The 25,435-nt window shown below is 37.1% G+C and overlaps 1 protein-coding gene across 1 annotated transcript in view; it reads left to right on the top strand.

Moving 5' to 3' along the window:
• The window catches only part of DOCK3 (dedicator of cytokinesis 3), a 183,891-nt gene that overhangs the window by 83,506 nt on the left and 74,950 nt on the right, over positions 1 to 25,435 (top strand). Inside the window, exons 11-15 of the mRNA XM_030458632.1 lie at positions 8,997 to 9,078; positions 13,211 to 13,271; positions 15,115 to 15,262; positions 21,091 to 21,179; positions 24,713 to 24,838. Coding sequence (XP_030314492.1) covers positions 8,997 to 9,078; positions 13,211 to 13,271; positions 15,115 to 15,262; positions 21,091 to 21,179; positions 24,713 to 24,838 — 506 coding nt within the window. The remainder of the gene's footprint in view (positions 1 to 8,996; positions 9,079 to 13,210; positions 13,272 to 15,114; positions 15,263 to 21,090; positions 21,180 to 24,712; positions 24,839 to 25,435) is intronic.

The following is a 25,435-nucleotide window of genomic DNA, read 5'->3' as shown; positions in this document are numbered from 1 at the left end:
TCATACGTGCTACCTCGGCAGGGTTGGCTTGGCTTTCTGAGATAAAATCACCATCACTTTCAGGGACTAAGGAATTGCACTGTATGGCTAACGTTTCTTTTTTTGGAAGTGGAAACTTTTTCCACCTCAAGGAGAGGATTCCTTTCAGGAACACAGATATGTACATTTCATGATGCAAATAACAAAAAAATACTAATGACAGTGTCCAATGTGGCAGACCCCAAGAAGAATGTAATTGGTGCTTAGCTACGTTTCTCCTGCAAGCTTTGATAATGTTTTTAACGTTGTCCTTGAATGTGGTTGAGAGAAATGACAGGTAGTTATTTTCACTATCTCTGTTTCCATGGCAACCCAATGTTTGCAGTAGCAGTCTTACTGTAAGCTCTCTAATCCTCCCCCAGGGCTTCTAGTCTAGGTGGTAACTTAATAATTCATGAGCATTAAGCCTGAATTTGCAGAGAACCAAACTGTGTTGCTTGGAGCTGTTTTCTCAGAGCCAGATTAATTTCCCTTACAGATTTGGTGTTCTTTCCTCTAAGATGTCTTTAGAAAGCACACTCCATAAACCAAAGCAGTGTGCTTTTCTTCAGTTGTTTTTGAAACTTGGGTTATTGCAAATCTTCTGGATAAGGCAGCTCATGAAAGAATGCCCTGCCCTGCTTCCCTCCTCACCTTGGAAAATAAAAAAAAGAAAAAAAGAACATAAAGGACAGGAAGAGGGGAAGCCCAAGCATGCACCGTGAGCACTTCCCTGAAGAAATCTAAAAGGAAGATTTTGGAGTCCATGAATCGTTGTTCAGACAATGTGCAAACCAATAGTTCAGCAGAGGGAATTGTTCTGTCTCAAGGGTTCCAGAGTGACCACTGTCATTGATTTATTTGCTCAAGTCCTGCTTTGCCATGGGATTGGGCGTATGCTGTGGGTTTACATTATAAATGGGAATTGAGTTCCTCACAGACACAGTCTCATTCTCTACTTATGCTTTGACTTGCACTTTAACTGACAGCTTCTGAAGTCTTTTTCTGCAGAGCACTGGGAGCTGTTATTATTAGGCTAGTCTTACACCTAAGGACTTAGATTTATTTTTTTTTTTCCCAGAAGAATGAGCAAGGATTATCAACTCTAAGAGGTAAACATGGTTAGCAGGAAATAAACTTGAAAAGCATTTTACAGAAGATACTTCTAAATGGGCTATTAACAAATAGCTTAATTATCTTGAGTTCTGCCTTTTACAGCACAATGGCAACATGTAGATGCATTCTGGAGTTATTTTCACATAAAAGAAAACTTTCATATAATTATTATTGATCTTTCCATAAAGTAGTATTTACAAGGGAGTTCAGCTCTCAGAAGGAGCCAGTATTACTTACTGTTTGATCATAACTTTAATTCTCTGTTTCTTCATGTAGGTGTCATGTACCATTGTACTGCACTGGAAACTCTTTTCCTTAAATCATCTTTCAAGAGAAAAATAAACCCAGTATTTATCACAGTGGGAAATGACTGAAATGTCATTATACACTCATGCTTTCTTGATATATGATCATATGAAACCATCTGGTTGAAATAAAAGTTAAGAAATCCTGATGTGAAATGATTTTCCTTTCTCAAAAGTTTCTACAGAGTGTTCTCAAAATCATCAGAGTGTGATGTCCCACAGTCACCATTTGGGTCACTGAGCACAGTCTCTTGGTTTTGTGGTTGACAAATATGAGGAAGATTTTGACAAAATTGACAAATGGAGTGTAAATAAAATCTTGTGTTTTCCCTAATCTTATGTGAAGTTGTACAAGCAAATGTGAGAAGCTTTCTATTTTTGTTAACTGTATTACAGGATGCAGCACAAATGGAGAGCCAGGGCAGTTCAGGGGTTTGTCCTCTGCCATGGGATGGGCAGTGGGACAGCATCATTGCTTTCCTGAGAAGCTCCCTCATGTACCTGCACTGGGGCTTTAGATAACTTGTGCTGTGCTGGTTCAGAGCACTTAGAGCACTTCTCTGATACACAGAGCAGCTTCCCAAGTTAAGTCATGCAAATATTAGATTGTGCAAACTGTGAGGTTTAGAGACTGTAGTTCAATTACCTTCATCTCCTGCACCCATCCAACCCTGGGAATCTCTTCCATGATGTTTCTCTAATAACTTTAGAATGTTTTGAAACAGTACTTTTTTCTTTTTTTTCCTTTAGGAAATTATGTTGGTCATAGAAATTCCTGACAGGATTCCATTCACTTGGTTAACATAATGTCCTTGTACACACCGTTGTACAAAGAATGCAGTATCTCATGGCATTGATAAAGTGAACTGCCTGAAATGTGCTGTGCACAGCAAGACTGCAGTGTTTTGAAGGGAAATGTTGGCAAGCTCTCTGTTGTCATAGAGAATGACTAACTCATGCTGGGGTCTATCCTGGCTGACCTGGGCTTGTGGTGCAGAGAGCTTATTCTTGAGATTTATCTGGGACAAAAAATGGTGCTTTTAAGTTAGCATCTTAAAATGTTTGTGATATTTGTGCACCAACTCAAATTTTATTTTAGAACTATTGTGAGACATATTGGCAATGATTAAAAGAAGGGAGTAGAAGAAATTTTACATTTTTGGGGGAGAAATGAAATAATATCATGTTCATCAGCGTTTCTTAAATAGTAGGACTGAGTATGATGAAAGGAGGCAAACTGTGCTAGTTGGGCAGGTCTTGGTATGTAGCTTATTCCTGCTAGCTACCATGGCAGCATTCTCAGACTTCTGTTCCTGAACTTTTATTTTGTGTGCAGGTAGGGATTTACATGATATACTAGAAGAGTGAGAAAGAAATCCAGATAGACAGTGAAAGACCATCAGGGACTAAAATACAAGTTACTGTATTACCTTCTCTGCTACCATAGGACCCTTTCCACTATGCACTGGTACATATGTCATGAGACTAATGCATATTTTAAAAATTTCATTTATTCTTATAAGGGCTCGGTCAACTGCTATATTCTGAAAAGCTAGTGAAATACAGCTTTTGAAAAAGGACTGAGATGTTTGTAAAAATGTTAAGGTTTTTCAGTGGTCTCCCAGTTGTTCTCTGCAAATAAGAAGGAAAAGTAAGAAGGAAAGTAAGAAAAGTGAGGGAGCAGATTTGTATCTTTTTCCTTCTAGTGGCATAGTGGAATGGAGAGGGTGAAGGAGACATTTGTTTCTTGGGGCAAATAACTGCTGAACCATTCATTAAGGCAAGGGAAAGGTACAGGATATGAGGTTTCTGCTTAAGGGGATTAATGCTCTAATGCATTAGTCTCTGTGCTTCAGAAAACTAATCTCTTGTATGTTAAAGAATTTTTTTTTAAAATCTACGTTTTTTATCATCAGTTTCCAGCTGAAACAAAGTTTGTCTGCAGCATCTCCACAAACTGTCAGAGCTTTGGCACTCTGCATCAATTAATGCTGTGCTTATATTCATAAACTGATACTCAGTCAGGACTTTTGCCTCACAACCCCACCAATGAGTTAATACAAGGGAGCTCACTACTCTATTCCAAGCTCTTTGCCAGGCTCTTTGCTATCATCTTTGCATGTTATGCAAAAAAAAAAAAATAAAAAAAATCCCCACCAACTACCTCAACAATAAAAACTCCCTGCAGGCATAATGCCACTCCTGCTCACCCAACAGTAAATTTTGTCCCTGTTTGCTCCTTCCTTGATGCCGAAAATGTAGTGTCCCAAACCATTGATTGCTTCCTTCCTTTTTGCAGAAACAGCTGTCAGTTCAGTCTGGTCCTGCTTTTAAGACAGCTAAAGGAAGCCAAGAAGTGAGACACTAAGCTTCTTTCATTTTTCTTGCTTTTAAGTAAAAGAACAAGAAACTATTTGACTTTGCTCATCAGAGCAATGTTTCTGATGTTTGAGTATCTTTAGCAATTACTAATCATGCAAGTGATTGTAAAACCTGAGGTTTTACACAAGAGGTGGTTTCACTCTGATGTGAGTTAGCACAGGAGGAGATCTTGCAGTTATAGTAATTGGAGATTGCTTATAGCATGTAGGAGCAAATGGAATAAATAAGCTTTTATTTAAGATGCTGCTACTGATGTGGCACATCCTAGGTCTGAACTCAACAAGGTGAAAATGTTAATTCTTTTCTATGTTTTGATGCATTCTTAACTGATTTTATGCAAGAAACAACTGGTTTTGGTGTCTTTTCAGAATAGCTGAAAATGAATATTTTTATCTTTGGCGGTAGTTTGGTCAAGCAAGAGTTGGATTAAATATTTATATCTCCCCAAACTGAATTTCCTTTATTAATCTGTTAATTATTACAACTAGATTTTAAAATTTTCCATATTATGTATTTGAGGTTTGTTTTGTGGTTTGTTTTTTTTTAACAGAGTAGCATGTGTTTGTTTTCCTTAAGCAGTTAGAGCATACTCAGTTCTAACAAAAATAATGCTTAATGCATACAAACACAGGCAGTTGTTTTCATATGGAGCTTACTTGGATTTGATGTTTTGGTCGTACTAAACTGAACTTCATTGTCATTTAGGTTCTGTGCATGCTCTTGTCTTAGTGGGGAAGATAAGGTTGAGGCGTAGACAGACTGAATAGTGAACTCTTCTAAAGGAAGTAGCTCCCAGAATAAGTAATGAAGTGTCTGAATTAGTTTTAAGTTTCTTGACACTAAGTGTGTGTATCTTTGTCTAAAAAAGGAGATACAATTATAGCTGCAGGCACTGGATCTTAAGAATAACAGGGTTATTCTTCCTGGTTTCCTTTGACGTAGAAATAAATCTGCAGTTGTAAAATGGGGAACATCTGACTGACTAGTTCACAATATGGGCCAACAGTGTAAAATGGTTCATGTCCCTTTCCAGGATATATTAACATTTTTGGCACTAATAAGACCTTAGTGGAATATTCAGAGTGGCTACTGTGAACTGTTCTTGAACAGTAATACCAATGATTAGAGAGATGCTGCAGCTGAGAAGCAAAACTGTTAAATTTAGAAGAAATGCCCTGCAAGGGAAGATGGAAGAATCTGAAGTCTTTTAAGCTTCCCTGTTAGCACTGCTGTCCTTTCATTCTCCTTGTCCTGTTGGTGTGTCTCTCCTTTGACAGGAAGTCTCTTCATGTTCCACTGTTCTCAAGCACTGTGGTTGCCTCAAAGTCCCCTTAATTATTTAAGTGACACAAGCTCAAGAGGACTCAAGGAAATGAAGGAATTGAAAGGTTGTTACTAAGCTAGTGCTGGAATAAGGGAACAATTGATGAATAGGAAGGTGAAAAAGATGGTAGTTTGCTTCATCTGGATTATGGGGACAGGAACCAGATTTTCTCTGTGTCTGTTGCAAGAAAAAGGATGAATTGCAAATTTTAAAATACTTCCACTTGCTAATGGAGGAAAATGTTGCAAGAGATTATCAAATGAGCCTCCAGAATAGATCTCCTTGAATGTTTTGAAAGCAGACTGAGCAATACAACTTTTGGTAATGAATGGAGTATAAATAGACTATCTCAGCTCAAAGACATGACAGTCCCTTCTCTGCCATTGTCACAGGGACAGCCTGCCTAGGACTCTGTGCCATACAGTACTGTATTCAACTAGAGTTACAAAAATAAAATGCTCATTAGTGCTGAAATAATTTTTCAAAGAAAACGTGTGTTGAAAGCTCAAAAATATAGAACTTACTGAAGATTTAAAATGTGCTATATAATGTTATTGCTGAGATCATATTGCTGAGTTTTAATTCTTAAATTATACTACATAATGCATATATATATCCATTTTTATGGTACCTACATATATTTTAAATTACTATAAAGTTCACTCTTGAATATTAACTCTGTAAATGGCTAGTAAGAATTTTTCAAGCATAACAGCCCAAATACTTTCATGGGTTCAATATACTCAGAACAAATAAACTCAAGGATATTGCTGTAAGTTTTGAACTTCATTTTGGTGCAAACTGATGGTACTTAACAGCGGAGTACGTATGGAGGGCCATTGTTACATTTGGTCTATCTTGACCCCAACTCAGTTACTTGTTGCCATCTTCTGCCTCTATAAGATTGCATAGTGCTATGTATTTCCTGTGGTTTTATCCCGGATTTGAAAATAATGTTACTCAGCAGTACATCTTCCAATTTGTCTAAGTAATTTTTCATCTAGCAAAAGGGCTTGGTGCTCCACTAGCAGTTTGGTTCCCCTTCAGAACATCAATCATCCTCTGAATTAAGCATACCAACCTTGAACTGACCACTGGAATGAAAGTGAAGATACTCCAGGGGGTTGTTTTATAGGTTACAATAACTTCCAGGGATTTGCACTCAACTATGAGTGAGTGAGCTTTGGTGTACACTTTGGTTTTTGATGGACTTCTGCACCAGTGAATAAGTTTTCCCTGCAGATGTGATTTATATTGCTTATAATCTTCAACTGGCAGGCTGCTTGTTGGCTTGGTCCCTCCCGATCCGAGACTGCTGGCATTAGCTTGGTGTTCATCTGTTGTGCCCCTCTTTGGTGGCTGGATTACATTCCCAGCAGCAGAAGTGAAGGAATACTTTGCCAGAGATCTTGTTTGTCTTGTATTGGTCCATTCTATGCATCCTGAAAAATGGGACACAGTTAATATGCATAAGGCATATTAATTCTTTTTCAATGTGCTAGTACAGGGTGTTGGGAAATTTACATTTAACAAGTAAATAATTATTATTGTTTCAAGTTCAGTGTAAAAAAGGGCTGATGTTTATTTTATGAAAGTAACTGTTGTACCTCTGGAGGTCAGGATGGTATTTTGTTTTCTTTAAGGACTTGCTTTTCTCTGTGGAAGGAGATGGTTTACAAATTATACTTGTAACAGAAATTAAATGTATGTTATCTCCTAATCTTTCTAGACAAAAGATTTTACAATTAAACTGATTCCAGGATTAATATTAAGTGTATTTATTAAAATTAAAGTCTCTCTAAGCAGTGTTTTTAAAAGCATTGAAAATAATGGGGTTTTTTATTGCTGTAGCTTGGAAAGAAAATGGCTGTGAGTTGATACCTGCTTTTAACAATATAAAAAGTCTAAAGATGATATTAAAGATTTAGTTATCTTCCAGATTTATTCTTAATATTAACCAGAGCTTGCTTACCTGTGTGCATCACTCTAACACTTCTGCTTTATCCTGTTCAGAAGTCCATTGAGCAGGGAGAGCTGAATGCCAGCAGCTGTAAGTGCTGCTCAACTAACACCTTTGGTTCATGTTAATATTTAGAGTTCTACAATGCCCTGGTTCAGGCAGTGCTGGGAGTTCTGCTTGTGTGGCCCTTTTCCAGGAGAAGCAAATGACTGAGGGAAACAGCTGGTGGAGCCAATCTCTGGCCATACTGCTTCAGTTACTTGTTACTGTGTGTTTCACAGCCTTAATTAGCAACCAGGAAATCAGTGAGCACAAGACTGAGTTAATGATAAAGGTTAAGAATGTAATTAATGTGGTTTTATTGAAAATAGGTCTTATTTTGTAAATTATGACTTATTGTTTTGTGACTTATGTATTTGGAAGAGGTAACTATGAAGACGTAATAATTGGTGTTGTAGTGTACCTGTTAGTGTAATGTACTGAAGCTGTAATATTGCACTGCACTCAATGCATCATAAAATTCTGACTAAAAGTATAGGTTGTACCATGTCATTAAAGCATTTGCTAAAACATCCTTAGCTTCCTAATTGACATCTGAGGGAGTAGTTGTAGGTAAAGACATCAGGTATCTATTTCTTGTGGATTTATCTGGGACATGTTAGCAATCTCTGAGGCTTTAAGTATCTGTTGCAAGTTAATTAAAATTATCATTGAATGAGGTTGTGGATACATGAAGATTAATAGTAACATGGATTAATAGTAACAGGGAGGAGGAAAGAACCAGAGAGTGATCTGGAGGTCTCAGAAAGATGAACTTGAAATAAAGATGGAAAGGTGTGTAGCTCTGTAGGTCAGACATGCAGAATCAGGGACTGATACTGCTACCCTGTAAGAAAATAGCTTTTCTTCAGGGGAATGCAAAACTCACAGAAGAAAGTGTAATGGCAAGCAGTGGCTAAGCACTAAACCAGGTGTTTCCAGGCAGGAGTTAACTCATGCACTTGAACAGAAGGGAATGAGTAGCCTTTTGGAGCAACATAGGTAGTGCATACTCTACATTTGCCTATTTTTCAGGCCAACTGTGGATAATATGCTGGAAAAATGGTCTTTAGTCAAATAACAGTTACTGGAGTTGATACAGTCATACTGGATAAACTTGAAAGGATCTGTGATACAATAGAAATATAACTAGAAGATTTAATGATGTGCTCTTGCTTTATTTCTGTGTATCTGTAGGAAGGAAATTCTGGTCAATACTTAGAGTGTTGTTGCACATCTACTGAATAAATTACTCATACTCATCACATATATTTGTATACCTAAATTATCTGTCTGTCTTAAAAAATGTCCATGAGTTACCATCCATAGTAAGGATGAGTTATTTTGCAGCCTGGCTATACACACTTATGTTGCTGGTTCTATTAATTGAATCTTAATGTGTTTGAATTAGTGTATTTCTTCTATACGTAGTGTATGTTGAAGGAGACTGCATAATTGATATTCTTGTTACTTTTAGTTTTGAGTGTTTTTTAATGAACTCAATTTTACCAAAGGCAATGTACGCCTCAGCAAGTGTGCCTTAGCTTTTGCCTGAGGTAGCTGCACAGTGTTCAAAGCCTCTGCTTCAAATATTCACATTATTTTAATGTTACTGCATCAGGAATGTGCATCAACATGATGTTTTCACATGTGGAGTATTTGCTATTAAGACTCTTCTCCGCTGGTCCATGTAAATTTCTAGATCAGTGTGTACAATTTCATATGCTTTGGGAATGAAAAAAATTATAATACGTAGTGCATCTTTTTTAAAAAATGAAAAATCTAAATGCAATTTTATGTTAAAGTGTGTGCATGAAACTACTTATTTATTTATTTATGGTTTTCTTTTTAGTGAGAGGTTTATGGTGAGGTTAAACAAGAACGGAGGCCCCAGGAATCCGGAGAAGATAGATCGGATGTGTGCACTTTTCACAGTATGTGTCTGTTTCCTCTCTTCTTTCCTTACACTGTGACTGTAGATATAGCCACCCCGATGGAAAAAGCCCCACAATTCTTTCTTTCCACTGTATTGAGTAGAATGGAAGGTATTTCTAAGTTTTATTATGGTTATAAATAAATGTTAATGTAAGAAAGTGGACATACTTCTAAATTTTTTTATGGCTAAGCAAATATTCTGAAGCACTTTCTTTTAAGTGCATTTGTTTCTGTTTAGAGATTGAAAATCCAAAGATTTTCATCACATGTTCAATGCTTTTAGATAACAGGGCAGAGGAAAAAGTTGTATTGGCCTGAATATAGAGCAAGGCACTTTTTTCAGAATTGAAGTTAGAAAAGCAACTACCAAAAAATGCATACAGAAAAACAGAGAATTCTCCAAGCAGATTTTTGTTATGCCCCATTTGAGAATCATGTAGCAGCCCCAGGTTGATGGTGCAGCAATGGCCTCACAGGTTGAAAGCACAGTGTGTGTGATGGAACAGAAAGACTGGGATGTGCTGCAGAAGCAGCACCCAATTTGAGCTGCTTAGAGTTGGTTGTAATAAAAGAAACACTGTGACTTGCTAAGTTTTGACAGCAGGTCTGTGCAAATAGCTACCTCATCCTGATGCAAAGCAGATACCACCAACTGCACCAGCAGTTTTTAACCATCTGTGCCAGGAAAACAGGATAAGGAATAGCCATCTGTGTCTCCTACCAGCTGATACCTCAGTTGGGAGTGAAAGAGCCAGCTGAGATTTACTTCTGTTCAGTTCTTCAGACTCACCTCTCACCTATCTGCCTCCTTGTTTTATGGTTTTGGTTGTGCCATAATAGCAGTTTCAGAACACTCAGGCTTTAATACCCATTGTGCACTTGTCTTAAGTTCTGTTAAAAATTGCCTCAGAACCATGTGTCAGACCATGATTTTATCTGTCACTTCTTCTCAGAAAGAATATGGAAATCTAGAGCCACTGAAACTTAACAGCTCATCACAGAGTAGCTGTAAGGAATTTCAGATCCCAAGTGTGATAAACACCTTCCATCGTGACTCACCTTTTGCTAGTGCACATGGTAGAAGCTCTGACAGAACTATTTTTACCTCCAGTGAAGAAAAAGAGATGGCAGATAGCTTTGGTATTTATAATTATGTTTCTGGCAGTGAAACTTCCTAAGGTCGAGGAGGGCTGAACACTGAAATGGGAGTGGTTCCCAGCACTAGTCCTTTTTCTCCTTTCAGAAGACAGCTGAATTTCACCTCAATAAACAGAATATATCTAGATATTTGTGAGGATGCTCAGTGCTGCCTCCATCTGGATATGAGTAGGATGTATTCTGGTAGAATGTGTGCTCTTCATAACAGGAATTACGATAAGTGGGAAAATAATCTGTGCAAAAATTTACACATATCTGATACAATATTCTTCTTCAGTGTTATTTGAAGAACTTTCCCAAGGATGTAGGAAAGGAGCAGCAAATAATAGCTTTTGGAATAACCATTTTATCTGTGATGGTTCTATCTCACTATAATTTCTTAATTATGAAATGCTTCCAGAATAAGGTAGTTCTATGACTTCCAGGTTTGTTCCCAAATCTATGGTAGCCTTGACTTTAAATCTATTTATTTCCTTAACCCCAGCCTCACAGTATCTTTCTAAAACTCTAATCTTTCCCAGAGGCAAGAAGCCCTATATCTTAGCAGGAAATGACAGGAATACCTTGAATTATCTACCTCTATTGCTTCTAGGGGTTCATCTGTCTCCTTGTGTAAGATATCAAAATTACTCTAGGTTTTGGGTTTGGATCTGCTGTCATATCTGCTGCCAAAGGTGAGAAGCTGCTTGCTCTGAAGACAAAGTCACTCAAGCAAACCTCAGCCTTTGCACGCTTTAGAGACATTCCTGTGTCTGAAAGAAAACCTAACTGTATAGGATAAGCTTGCTGGTTTTGTTAAACCCCTTACTGTCTGTGGCCTGTGAGGCTGGCAAGTGAATTTGGTAAAGCTGTTCAACTATGTGACCAGTGTCATTCAGGCATCCTTGATACAGTTGGTTTGGGGGGGGGGGTTAGCATAAAATTAGACCTCTATAAAAAACAGCATTATAAACTAACCACAATTATGGAGTAACAGTTTTCCATAGCTAGTATGGGAGGGAAAGATTAGAGGTGATTTTCTAAAAAGTCATGCAATTAGAAGTATTATGAAATTATGATGTTGGTCAGCAAGTGTCACTTAAGAAGCTCAGAAGGATATAGGAAATATCCTGTGGATTCAAAAGTACCCTGTGGATACTGTGCTAAGAACACCTTTCTGAAAATTGCTTTATTTATATTGCATACATGGAGATAATAAAAGAACTTGGTCATCTTCTGGGTCCTGGTCACATGCATGGATTCTCTGCAAAGAAATTGTCTGAAGACTTCCTCACAGGGTTTGGGGTTTTTGATTCTTTGGTCCATGTCATAGTAAGAATTTCTCTGCTTGTAGGAAGCCTCTGCTGTATAAAATGAAATGCAAGGCCATCTGGGACCACATTTTTTGTCTTTTGACTGTGACACAGTGTATTTTTTATGAAATTGAAAAGTGACTGAAGTGTGAACCCATCAATATGTGCATGCCCTACAATTTTCTGATATTTTGACAGCTGCCCTTTGAAAAAACAGTTCTCTAAATTGCTGTTAATTGGAACTAGTAATCTGATAATAAAATTCCCCCTGTCAAATCACAGATATTTTTTTAAATTATCATTTTCTAGAGGATTAAGTAATACCCCCAGGTTTTTTTGCTTTTAGAAATGTATTGTCATGCACTACTGACACTAAAACTACGTCAAAGCCCTTCTTACCATGGAACTTCAATTTTTCCCAGAAATGCAAGAGATAAAGCCTACCATATGCTACACTGGTATGTTAGGTGATGAAGAAAGCCTAGAAAGTATGTTCCCTTATTCATACAGCAGGAAAATAAGACTTAAGAGTAAATGCTAAGGAAGATTTATGTAGCTTAATTCTTAGGCTCCAGCATGACGTGGTCTGCCGAGCTGGTAAGCACACCAAACAACAGATTTGCAACTCTCTGCATATGCTGCCCAGGGAAACAGTGCTTCTTAAAACCAAGTAAGAAGATTCAGCCATAAATTTATTACTTGCCTCCTGTAATTTAGCAGTATAATGCTATTTGAAAGGGACTGAAACTTCTCCCTAGAATAAATTTTGTTTCTGCCTAGTTCTCTGTAACTGTGCCCAGATTTTATTATGCTGTATGTCACTGTAATCTGAAACTTGTGTTCATGTGCATTGCCATTGTAATCTCAGTTGCTGAGATTTGGTTTGTCGAGTCACATGGCAAAGAAATTTGCTGCCTGAATTGAAGTTGATGTTTTAGCTTCCAGCAAAATAGGATTTTTAATTCATTCAATTGGTTCAAACTAGGAATGACAGATGTCCACAGTTTAAAATCTCTCCTCCTTTACAAACTATTATTGTTAAACATTAATAAGCATTATTTTCTCTTACAGGGCTTTTAATACCACTTAGTTATGGGTTTTTTATAAAAAGGAAAATAGCTTTTCTCTGAACGTGTGTTATTGAGATTTTTCCTGTTGATTTTTACATTGAATTTTCAAAAAAAAAAGTAGCATTAGAAGGCCAAGCTGTATTTGTTCCTAAGCAGGTCCATGGATGTTGTTCTGCCCACACAAGGTTGCCTTTTAGCAGTGGCTTGTTACTGCTGGGATGGATATCACTGTTCAATTGACAAGAAAAAAGAAAAGTGAAGAAACGTGAACATGTAGCCATCATCTCAAGTTGTTTCTCAAGTCATATATAAAGCCCAAGAGCTGTTTTTTGAAAGCACTGTGTTGGAAACATTTTGTACAAACATAAAAAAGTTTTAAAATATGTGAGATGATGGCTATTGCTGTGGTGTAAGGGGAGGAGTGAAGTGAAAAATGAACAGTTAACTGAGCTTAAAATCATCTTTTTGGATGTTAAAAATGGAGCTGCTAAATGAATGAAGAGTAATGCTGTGTAGTCCTTAGTGTTTGTTGGAGTTTTGCAGGGAAGTATTTTGGAAGTGCACTGTGTTCTTTTTTTTTTAATATGTCTATGTTTTTTCCAATCCTTTAGGATCTCAGCAGCAAGGACATGAAGAGGGATTTGTACATAGTTGCCCATGTGATTCGAATAGGTACAGTATGATTTAGTACTTGAAATGTATAATTATCAGTATTTTTACACTGGTTTAAAATGTTTGTTTTACTTAGCTGACATTATAATGATTTAACCAGTTTGTAAACTCAGTCATAGACCATTCCTGCCTACTGAGATGAACATTCAGACCATCCATAGCTAAGTATTAGAGAGTTACTAATGGCTGTTTAACTGTGATTATTTATTTTTCTCAGTCTGAAAAGAAAATACTTGATTAAGCACCACATTCAGGGTGGCCATTCACACCTAGTAAATCATTCCAGTCTAATATAATCATAAATTATGTTAGACATATGTGAGATCTGCTGCTTTTTGGGTTCTCCTGGCTGCTCACATAGAGCTATGGAAAGGGGGGATCTGGATGCACAGAGTCAGTTTCTCTGACTATTGGTTGGCCAGGCCGGACTTCATTTATTCTTTCTGAGATTTACATCAGCAAGAATGCAAAGTGTTTATGACTGAAGTTAATTAGATCATGTCTTCAGTGACACTTAGGTAGTGCAGTGCTTGACGTAGTTCATGGACAATTGGATGAATATTGTAGCCTGGCAGTGTGTTTAAGTGAAGTGACTTTATGACTTCTGGAGTGTGAATTAAGTTGCTAGGATCTCACTTAGGTGGAAGGGGTTGGATAGAAAAAAGCTTGAGTTAAAAAGGTTGTAATTAGTCAGAAACAGGGAGTTAAGTACTTCTAAACCAAATGTGTGTATTTTTGCTGAGACGTAGCAAGGAAATATTTTACCTGTGTTAAGTATTACTTATTTCAAATATTTAGGCCTAAAATGCTAACATTTAGTAAGACTACAGTTTCTCCAGTTATATTATTCTAAACAACTGAGTAATGCACTTCCATGCTTTATAGGCTTTCAGTTGATTGAAAAATAGCTGGGTGGTGTTTGTAATGAAAAGGTATTTAGACTATTTCCAGCCCAGTCACTACTGGCATCTACTTCCAGCCAGATGATTCTTTGGAAGTACAGAAGGTCTGAACAGCTTCATGAAACCACAGCTTTGTTGTGTTGTCCTATGGATGACCACATCCCTTCTGAACCACAAATATGTTAGAAGGATCATTTTTTCATTATCTGACTTCACTGTGTCATCAAGTGTGCAAAAGTTAGAATTACTCTGTATCACTTGAGGTGATAAACAAAACTTACAGACAGATATGCTGTAGTTCAAGCTCAAATTTTTAACCTTGATACAAAAGTCCTGTACAAATTATTATGTTTTATGTTACAAGTTGGCTTAGGTCATCGTAGTGATTTTTCTGATCTTGGCATTTTTTACTCTATTGAAAAACTGCTTTAACAATTGGAGGTTAACCACTGAGCAGCCTTGTACCTCAGAATCCTTTATGTGCTCCAAGACAAATATAATAAATGACACAATATGTACCCCTAAAGCAATTGTATAAAATGAAAATTAGTCTAAATCCTGGACTTACTGGGAGGACAACAGTGAATCTTTGTGTGGGTGCAGAGAAGTCAGCACAAGCTGCATTGTTGGCTCATTCAAGAGATGATTTGTAGTCAACCCATGCACCACAGGGCTGCAAAACAAAGACATGGTGCTGTTCACTTTGCCCCCCCTGAGTGTTCTGTTAGCACATGAGGTGATGTTCCTTAATCAAAGGAGCCTGAATCAACACCAGGTAGGTTCAAATGGACCTCTGGATTTGAGAACGTAAAAAAGTGGGGAATACAGAGAAGACTGCAAGCTGTAGGTGAAATGTACTCTAGGTATTCATACTCAGAGGGGTAAGGGAACAGAATGGCTCCATGTCAATGTCTAAGGTTTTAAATTTCTTTCACTTTTAGGTCGTATGTTGCTAAATGATTCAAAAAAAGGGCCCCCTCATTTACACTATCGCCGCCCCTATGGCTGTGCAGTGTTGAGCATCATGGATGTACTTCAGTCAATCTCTGAAATAAAAGAAGAGAAGGATTTTGTTCTCAAAGTTTACACGTGAGTAACTCCTAGAAGAAAATGAATTAGGAAGAACACTTTGTATATATTGGGTGATGAAATAATAAAGAGATATTATATATCAAGGTGACATCATTGCTGCTTTATCCTCCTCAGAAGGTAAGCCTGGTTCTGATGGTGTGGGGTTTTTTGCTTCTTTATTACTCAAAAAGCTCAGATGCTAATAAGTACTATCACAGATGTTTCAGGTATGTGAAAGATTTCAGAAATTACAGAATATTGTCCAAATCTGTGATGTTCAAAGCTTTACTTTTATTAATGTTTATTAATTTATTTGAATTAAAAAAGCTGATGTATGTTCTTCAGACATTAGAAATCTTTAAAGAAAAGTCTCTCAGTCAACTTTTCCATTCTTCTTTGCCAGCAGTTGCAAAAAAGTAACAAAAATCTCAACCTTTAACCTGAGGCCATAATTCTCCTGTCCAAGAAGCTCTGCAGCCTTGGTATTTTGTCACTGTTCAGTTTAGGCTTATCTCCAACCAGTGCTTTTTGGTTACATAGTTTATGTTGATATTGGCTTTCTATGTACAGTGTTAATATTTTGCATCTGCAGTATTGTCAATGTTTAGAGTTGTAGAACATTCTGAATATTAGATTTCAGTTTTGATACCCTTTCAATGAATCTTTAGCTTCTTATTCACTGAAAAATAGAAGAGAAAATATACTAGATTTCTCCATTTGTCAGTGATCAGCAACATCATGCAGCCAGATAGTGCAGTTCAGAGTCCTAGTACTCAGGAGTATTATCAGGAAAATCATAGGATAGAGAGCTTCCCTTTTCTTCCTCTTAATCTGAAGTTTTTTGTTAATATGGATTCCCTTCACACCACCCAGAGTACCAGCTGTATCTGCCTAAGTGTTTAAGAAGGTTTGTACTGTCTGCTGTTCTTCACCACTGCTTCCCCAGACCCTTGTTTTCAACATCCTTGCACATCTATTCCTTCCTTCCTTCCCAGAGTCAGAGAACCCATAATAGAATTCAACTCTTGTCATCAGATGCTTGTAATTTTTTATCACTATTATCATTCACTTGAGTTGCTTCAAGTCTTGTACATCATTCTTTTATGTTACTGCTGCTTGGAGTGTTCTCTGTAAACCTACAATAAAAATCTTCAGAAGGGAAAATTAATATATATGAAGGGCTTACCCCTTTTGTAGCTTTAACAGCTGTTGGTCTGCTACAAAAGAATGTTTTCACAGGTTTATCTGCTTGCATCTTCTCTTTGCACATCCTTTTAGCTAACCTACCTTTTCTTGCTTTGTAGACTAAAATTGAAATAACAGGTTTTTGTCCTTTGTAAGTTTAAAATTGTATATGAATTCTTAAACAACACTAAACTGACTTCATGACCTGCTGCTCACATTTTGAACGTTTTTTAAAATGCCTTGTGCCAACCCAAAACCATAATAAATATGTAACAAGGAGGGAAGTGTAGTTGTATTTCTAAAGGGAGCAGTAAACCCATTCTTTTTAGCTACCTGGCTAAAGCTAACAGCTGCCACAAGTGAGGCAGTCAGCATACAGCCAGAAAAGCTTTTTCATAGGGTGAAGCTGGAAAAAATTTGTGACTGAAAACTTAACAAATGCTTAAAGAAATGCATGGTGTTTCAATGGAGACCTTTTTTGGGTCCACAAGAAAGAATGCTTAGGAAAAAAAAATCAATTTACTTTACCAGTCTTTATCAACTTCCTTATTATGGTTAAAGATTTATGTCTGCAAAATACTTCTTTTTCACAATCCAGATTTTCCTGTTTGTTAATCCTCCAGTCATGTTATAATCTTACTAAGAGGATATAGTACCACAGCTCCAGTTATAAGCTGATTATGTAAAAGCATGAAGGTTTACTTTTTTAATTCTTTTTACTAATATGTATGCAGAATACTTTAACAGTGAGGTAGAAACTAAGTTCTCCACCTGTTTTTTTGGGATCACTTGATTTTATGGTTCTGTATGATGAATGTAGTCTGTATGGTTCTGTAAACTTTCTCTTCAAGTAAGTTTTTTTTCTCATTGCACATTACTCTGTGTCAATCTTCCTATTCCCCTAAAAATTTCATGTATTTCTCTCTATTATTATTTTTATCTTCTTTTATTATCTAGCCATATTATCTTCATTCTTTAATGCTAGCTCCAGAAATCCCTTCCTTTTAATGTGGTGTATTGCCTGAATCCCTTTCCCTATTGATACTCAGTTGTTGCTATTTGCCCAGCTGGACAAGGGTGCAAGTTGTATTTTGTCTTCCATCTGTTTGACATCATGGTCTGATGTGGTGTGGCAAACATGCCAAGTGGTAAATTTTCTGTAGAACTGGACAACCTGAAAAGGTGATGGGTGGATCAGGAGAAAATTCTTATTTGACCTAGAAATATCTTTTGTAATATATTTGGTATTTAGGCAAGTAAAATGTTAATAAAATGCATTACAGGCAAGTGTTTTCAGGCCAGAATTTCAAATGGTGGAGAATATTTTTCTTTGTATTCAGGAATGTAAAGTGCACCTTACGCTGGTAGTTGGTACAAATGTAGCTTTAAGCTATCTTTACAGTCCATTGATTTTGGGACACTTTTGTTTCAGGTTAATTTGCAGGCATAAGTCATTGGAGGCTGAAATCTATTTTAACTTGCACTCCAGAGACTGGTACAGCAACTAAAAAGTTATCAGAGGTTAGAAATTTTCTGTAGTCTTACCTCTGAGGATGGAGAATGGCATAGAATTGGTCCTACACATTATCTCTCTGCCTTAATAATAATAATAATAATAATATTTGGAGTAGGATAAATGACTTTTAATGTCTTGGCAATGAAAAGATAATTGTTATTTCTTCCAGATGTAAGTACCTAAGGATGTGTTGAAGTTCTGAGTTAGCACAGACCACCACAGTTATTAAAGGGATATTATATTGTTCATTAATGCCTTATCTTGAGAGATTGTTCTGGGGAGTGCAAATACAGTTTATGTGCCATTCTGAAGTTCTGGAAGGTCACTTCAGTGCTGATCTGTCTTACATTACTGTGTGGATATCTGGTTTCTGCTCCCAAAAAAGCAATAGTACTTATAGAAGGAATGGAGTACAGCAACTGAAGTGTTTAATGGCATGGAGTCACTTCTTCATGAGAGAGACTGAGAAGGGGGGAAAGCTTCAGTCTGAAGAGGAGAAAAAAGGTGGTGTGAAGGGATACAAGCAAGACTCAGAAAATCCCAGTGAAGGGTAAATTGTTGTTTACAGAATACACCAGTACAAGAATTAGGGCTGCTTACTGAAACTGGAAAGAGGTGACATAAAAAAAGCTGGAAGTACCTCCTTTAGGAAGCAGGTAATGTTCTTCTGGGTTCTGTCACCACAGGTGTTGTGCAGACAGGTAGCAGCAGGTCCAAAGGGGAATGGACTAGTTTATGAAGAACAGATCCCTAAACAGAGGAACAGGAACAGACAGGCGTGTGCACTCTCACATCCCTTACCAAACAGCTAAGCAGTAGCTCCTATTGCCAGTGTGGGAAGCTTCTTTTTTAGTGTTAATACAGTCTTAACAGTCATCTGAGATGTTTGATACCTAAAACCATTGCAGCAAAAGGAGAAATGTTGAGATGATTGAAGATAAAATTTCAGGTGGGATTATCCCAATGTAGCTCACCAGATAATCTAGCAATACTGGAATACAGTTGATCAACATTTAAATTAATACTTTTGGATAGCATGCTGGAAGTTACTCTTACTGGGTTTTCTGTTTTTCCTTTTTTTTTACTATCTGTACTTCATGTTACGTTTATTTCAGGTTGTCTGTGTCCCTTTTCCTTTTACAACAACCAACATTTGCAGGGGGTGTCAGTGTGTCAGTAACCCACAGGCTTTGTGGGTTATCTCATTACACTTGGCAGTACTTAGTTCTCTAATACTGAAGCTCCTACTTTGTAACACCAGCTCCTACTTTTCTAGCCAGCCTTAATTCCTCTTGCCATACTTCAGTTACATAACACAGCAGACAAAAAATCCCTCCTCTCTTCACAGTAACTGGTTCATCTCTTACCCTAATTTTACTGATGTTAGGTACTCTTGGGGGAGATATTTAAAAGGGAAGAATACTGTTATCACTTCTCTCTTCCTAGGAGCTGAAGGCTTATAGTCCTCAGAGTTTCTCAGGCTGGGATTTTTTGTTTGTTTATTTTTGGCTTGTTTTTTACTTCAAAGAGTCAATAGGACAGAAGTTTAATTCATTCTTTAATAGCACTTCAGGAGAAGTAAGATTCACTGTTGCTGCTGAGTTGAAAATTGCTGACTTCATGAGGAATCTTTAAATTTTGCATTGTGATATAAATAAAGCACCACTGAATTTAAAAGGCAATTAGACTTGATCAGCATACTGTTTTTTCTTATATTCCTTTTTTAACCAATAGCTCTGTGTGTGTTAAAGTTCACATTTTTGTTTTTCAATCCAATTATTATACTAGTAAGCTTGTAATTTCAGCTGTGATTACACACACACAAAAAAAGCTGTGCAAAGTACTTCATAATATTTATAGTGTGTCCCTTCATTCTGTGACACCAAACTCTGGCACTGATGGCACTTCCTGATTCCATTCAAGCTTAATGAGTTAGGAGGCTGGTTATACAGCTTTACTTATCCTAGTAGAAACAAAGCTGTGCAACTTCAATGTTAAGTAAGAATCCTAATTCAGGTTAAGAGGAACCTCTCTAGTCCAACCTCCTCAGAGCAAGGCCAGCTGAGATCAGACCAGGTTGCTCAGGGCTTTATCCAGTCATGTCTGGTTATCACCCAAAGGACAGAGACCCTACAACCTTTGGACAACCTGTTCTCATAATGCTTCACCGTCCTCAAGGAAAAGCTTTTTCTAATTCCCAGTCTGAACCTTTCTTATTTCTGTTTCTGCCTATTGCTTTGCATCATGTCACTTTGCTCCACCCAGGAATCTGATGGCTCTTTTGTCTCCATAACTGCTTGCAGGCCTTGCTGTTAGCATTCCCCCTCTTGCCTTGCCTACTCCATTCTGAAAAAGCCCAGGTCCCTCAGCTTCTCATGCTCCAGCCACCTGCCTGTCCACAGGACTTTCTCCTGGTGTCTCCTTTGTATTAGAGAGCTCAAAACTGAGCCCAATGTTCTGGTTCCAGACTCACAGTCACCAAGTAATGCCTTTTCCCAGTTGAGGGTAGAAATGTATATACAAAATACTAGTTAAATATTCATATGTCATGCAAAGAGTAATTTACAACATACAGCTCTTGAATGTGTCTTATCACTGGAGTATGTTTTCTCTAATGAACAGAGACTGCTTTGTGAAAAGATTTGGAAAGTTCACTAGCATACAGCATGTGTAATTTTTTGTAGGAAGAAAATTTTGCATTGAGTAAAAATTGCAGGATAAAAAAGGTCTGTAGTAGCAGCAGATATGATATAATAATGTAGCTCTGTATTATTTATATATATAGGGAAGGATATTTATTTTGTATCTTCCAAATGGTAAGTTAGAAAAATTCCTCAGCAGTTGAAAAACCTGTGTGATGCCTACATTTTAATCCCAATCATTGTTTTAATACCTGAAGTTTGTCATTGTTGAACATGTAAGTTAATTACCTAGGTTCTGTGAAAAGGCTTAGGAATCAGTTATTGTCTAGAAACAAGGATATGAGTTTTTCCTTCCACTTCTAGAAGCAAGAGTTTTGTTTGATTTCTTGCAGTAATCAAAACCCCACAACCTTTCATATTATCTCTGCACCACAGTTGACTCTCCCAACCTAAGAGGGCTCAGCAGGAAGCTTTTAACTTGAATCAGTGTTCTTCTGTTTTAGGTGTAACAACGAAAATGAATGGTGCCAGATCCATGAAAATATTATTCGCAAGTCCAGCACCAAATACACAGCACCCAGCTCAAACTATGGTAAATATTTACTTGTACCTTTTGGGCCATTACAATAGCTGAAGATTTCCTTTAGGAAACTGCAAATTATTTACAGCAGAGAAATTCAGTAAGATGTGAGTTCATGCATAGTTGAATTTCTCTTTTTGTGGTGATTTAAAAGTTTAGCTACAATTGATTCATGTTCAGTTTACAGGTGAAAAACTATACTGTGCCTACCAGTTTAACCAGGAATTAAAAAAACAAACCACCTTATATCTTTCTCAGAAGTGGCTGACAGTAATATTAATTCAGCATGCTAAAGTTCCTTCATCAATATATCTGTAGTGTTATTTTACATCATGAAAGGTCAACAATGGAGGGTTAGTGGCCTGCTATATTATTAACTTACTCTGTGAGTCTTCATTTCTTGGCAGTCCTAATTACCAAGGATATTTATATATTAGATAAATATATATACAACTGCTAGCCCATAGGAGGATACAACACAGGCAACAAACATTGAGAGAATTCCTTTAAAAGTTTTTTTTTGTGTGACAAGTTACTGTGACCAGACTTGGCTGCACAGGAAATGAAGAATTTAAATTTTATTCATCAGAATTTCCCTGAGCAAAACTGTCTTTCTTTCCATATATTGCCTGGAAAATTCCAGGTATAACACCTATCTAAGGCTTGCTTTCCTGGCATACCATGCATCCTTGTCAAAAGAAGCAAAGCCAGAGGTTAAATTATTCTAATGCATTATTCTGACTGTCCAGAAAATAAGCAGTGCTTTTGTATCTACAAATTAATAATAAAGAAGACTCTCTATGATAGCTGCAGTACCATATGTTTCATTACACAGTGGAGGACACTAACTATCTTGACAGAGTTTTTCCACCTTTCAAACCCATTTTTACTTTGCTAGCTAATGACAAATGATAGATCTGGAAAGTGAATCTTGTCCTACTTTGTTACCTCATTTAATGATTTCTGTAGTTCACTAATTCAGAGAGATCATTATTATCCCATTACAAAAGGACCAGCTGACAGGATACAGTTCTGCTGTGGTACAGCTCCTTCTGCATTAATTACTGAGGGCCTGGCTCAGTGGCATACTGATGTCCAAATACTGCTGCTGTTAGTTGTTTGCATGTTGAGATATTGTAGTGGAATAAGCAGTTCACACTCCCATAGAAGACATTAAGCATAACAAGAAACATTTTTAGGTTTGGAATTTTATTATATGCAAAGCTGGTCTCCTCCCTGCTGTTCCTCCTCTTAGAGTTAAGGGTCATCGACTGCTTATTATTGAAACACTGTCCTGACTTGATTGTAACTTTGAAAACTTGTACTGTTTGCATTTGTTTCCAGTCCCAGATGTCTACCTAAAACTTTTTTTCAAGATTGAGCTTTTTTGAAGAGCAGAAAGAAAGAGAAATAGATAGTTTTTTACCCTTGCCTTTGGCATTTTATAATAATTATTTTGGACATTTTGCTAAGATCTAGTACAGCTCTGGAATGGGAAGTTGAAACTTGGTAGACTTATTGTCCTGGTGGGAGGGGCAGTATTGCAAGCTGACATTATTTAAGTGTAAGTAATATAATTTGGGCCTAAGAATCTGCTTGTATAGTAAGAAAATGCTCAAAAGTATAATTTTTCCCTAAGAAAATCTCTATGATTCTTTCCTCTCCCCTCCTTCCCGGGTCTGTGTAAAATTAGTCCTTCTGATCTGCTGCAAGGAATGGAAAAAAATGGAAAGACAGGTTGGGTAGAAAAGTGAACTGGAGAGTAGCTTTACAAAACCTCTTGGGGAGAGCAAGAAACTAGGCAGAAGTTTTTTGGGGTGTAATGTGTGGGAGGTTATAAAATAAGTAATATATGAAATACCATGCTGGGAAATTAAATATCTATTACCTGTAGTGACTGATTTTTATAGATACAGGATCAGTTCTGGGGCTGTTTGTTAAGTACTGAAGGTGTTGAGTCTGGGACATCTGAATTTCCAAGTTTGCTTCAGTCCTGATTTATTTTGATTTGTTTGTTTTTAATAGCAAAGGATTATACAAAATGAACAAGTTTTTCTGTAAGTGGCAAAAGTAGTCAAGACTTATTCCTAAAGAACTTGTCTTCTGTGTTCTATTAAACCTTCTGTGGCACATACAGGTATACATGGATACACGGTGTTCAAAAGGTTTTAATTTTTTCCATGATTATAAAGCCTATTTTTTCCTCTGCTTTCCAGTGCTCCTCTGCCTATCTATCTGGACAGTTAAAGTCCATGTTTTGGCAGCTTTTGGGTACATACACGCTGGCAGTCCAACTGGCTGGTTGGCCTCCTTCTCCCTTCATTTGAAGGCTTTATGTTTTTTTATCTCAGCTTCTACTATTCATAAAATTGCATGGTCTTCATGTTACCTAGATATGTACTCACTTGGCAAACCTGGATGAAGCCAAACAGCAGCTTGAAAATTACTTCAAGGGAAGAGAGCAGAAAGTGATTTCATTCCCCTATGAACTCGCCTGACAAAATGGCAACTAAATCCTGCTTGCCATGGCCATTTATTCAGCTTTGGAACTAGCAGAACTTCAGATGGCTCATGCAAGAATCTCTGCACAAGGCAGTGTTTGTTTTCATATGTGTTGTTGCAGTGAGTGAACAGAGAGGACAGAAAGAACTTGTTGACAACTGCAACTCACTGAATGAGATAGATTGTGGAACATTTCTGTGTGAATGTAATTCACAGTGACCTGTGAGGCTGACAGGCTCAGCAGAGGAGACTGAGCTTGCAGGGCTGACCTCCTGGTGTTTTCTGGTACCATAATGTTTCACTTCCTAACTTCACCAAAATATTAACCTCATTTTAGGGGTGTTTGTGTTTTATAAATCAAAAGAAGCCAGAGAAAGCAGTTGGACTGAGATTAACCACATAATTATTCCTAGTCCAGCTGCTCAGCTCATTCCCTGAACAAAGGGTTGCATTGAGAGAGTTTGTTTGTTGTTTAACCACTCAGTTTAACCAGTTGGTACTTTAGAAACATGTTGAATGATTTTTATTAAAATCAACATTCCTGTATTAATGAGTTGAAAAAACAAGCAAACAGATATGGTTTGAGATTTTTAAAAATATTTTTTTAAATGGTATTAAGTGGTTTAAAGATACTTTGGTGATATACTCTATAGCACTGTGTGATGTGATAATTCAGACAGGAGCTGCAATGCTCATACATATGTTTTAACCTGCTGTCTCTGGGGAATGGAAAGAGTGCTAAGTAATTCACTGCAACTTGTGACATTTCTGCAAAATTAAGTATTCTGATTTTTAAAATGCGTATTTTAATATAATGTCAGACTCTTAATTGATCCCTTAAATCAATTTTTTTCCCATTTCAGTTTTAAATTACTTCAAACGAAAGAATAAATCTGTTTATGTATTTGCATCAAATTAACTGTGGAGCAAAACATTATTTTACCTGCATGACATCTAGATGACATCTAACATGCATTTTACCTACAGACATCTAATTATTAGGTCTGAAAAAAGATTAACATCTCTGGTTTTTTTTTCCCCAGGACTTATAATATCTCTTCAGCTTCTTCGTGGTGACATGGATCAGATTCGAAGGGAAAACCCAATGATCTTCAACAGAGGTGTTTCTGTTACCAGGAAACTGGGTTTTCCTGATGTTATAATGCCAGGTAAACATTACAGCTCTAATCTTAAAATATTGGCCATTTATTTTCTCATACCCTCCTCAACAAGTGCCACTGAGTTGGGTGCTTTGCTTGAAGAAGATTAATAAGGGAAGGGTTGACTCACTTATTAGTAGGTTGTCAGTTTCAGGTTCAGGGAGGCATGCTAAAGTAATTCAATCAATGAACATTATAGTAATACAAGGTAATAAATTCACAGGTATGGGAGGTGATCTAGGAAGATCACTTTGATTTAGTCCCTCCATCTCCCCCACCAGTTGGATAATCCTCATGCATGCAAAGCATAGAGATATTCCTTTTAAAATGCATGAAATTTCTTCTTCCCAAAATCTGAAGTAATATTTTCCACTTTACTACCTTGATTTTTATATCTAGTGTGATCCTTTTGTAATATCTGACAATACATGAGGCTGCAAATGTGGTCTGATTTTCAAGCTTTCTTACTGAGCATGTAGTCCATGCAGCAGCTGTCCTGGCTGAAGCATTGCTGTACTTTGTTTCCTCCTTACTTCTGGAGCAAAAGCTTGAGATACTTCTTGTTTTGGCACAAGTGGAAGAAGCCCCAGCACATCCAAGAGCTTG

Source organism: Calypte anna, chromosome 12 (assembly GCF_003957555.1).
Source record: "Calypte anna isolate BGI_N300 chromosome 12, bCalAnn1_v1.p, whole genome shotgun sequence".
In the NCBI taxonomy this organism is placed as follows: Eukaryota; Metazoa; Chordata; class Aves; order Apodiformes; family Trochilidae; genus Calypte; species Calypte anna.
This window is presented reverse-complemented; position numbering and strand designations above follow the sequence as displayed.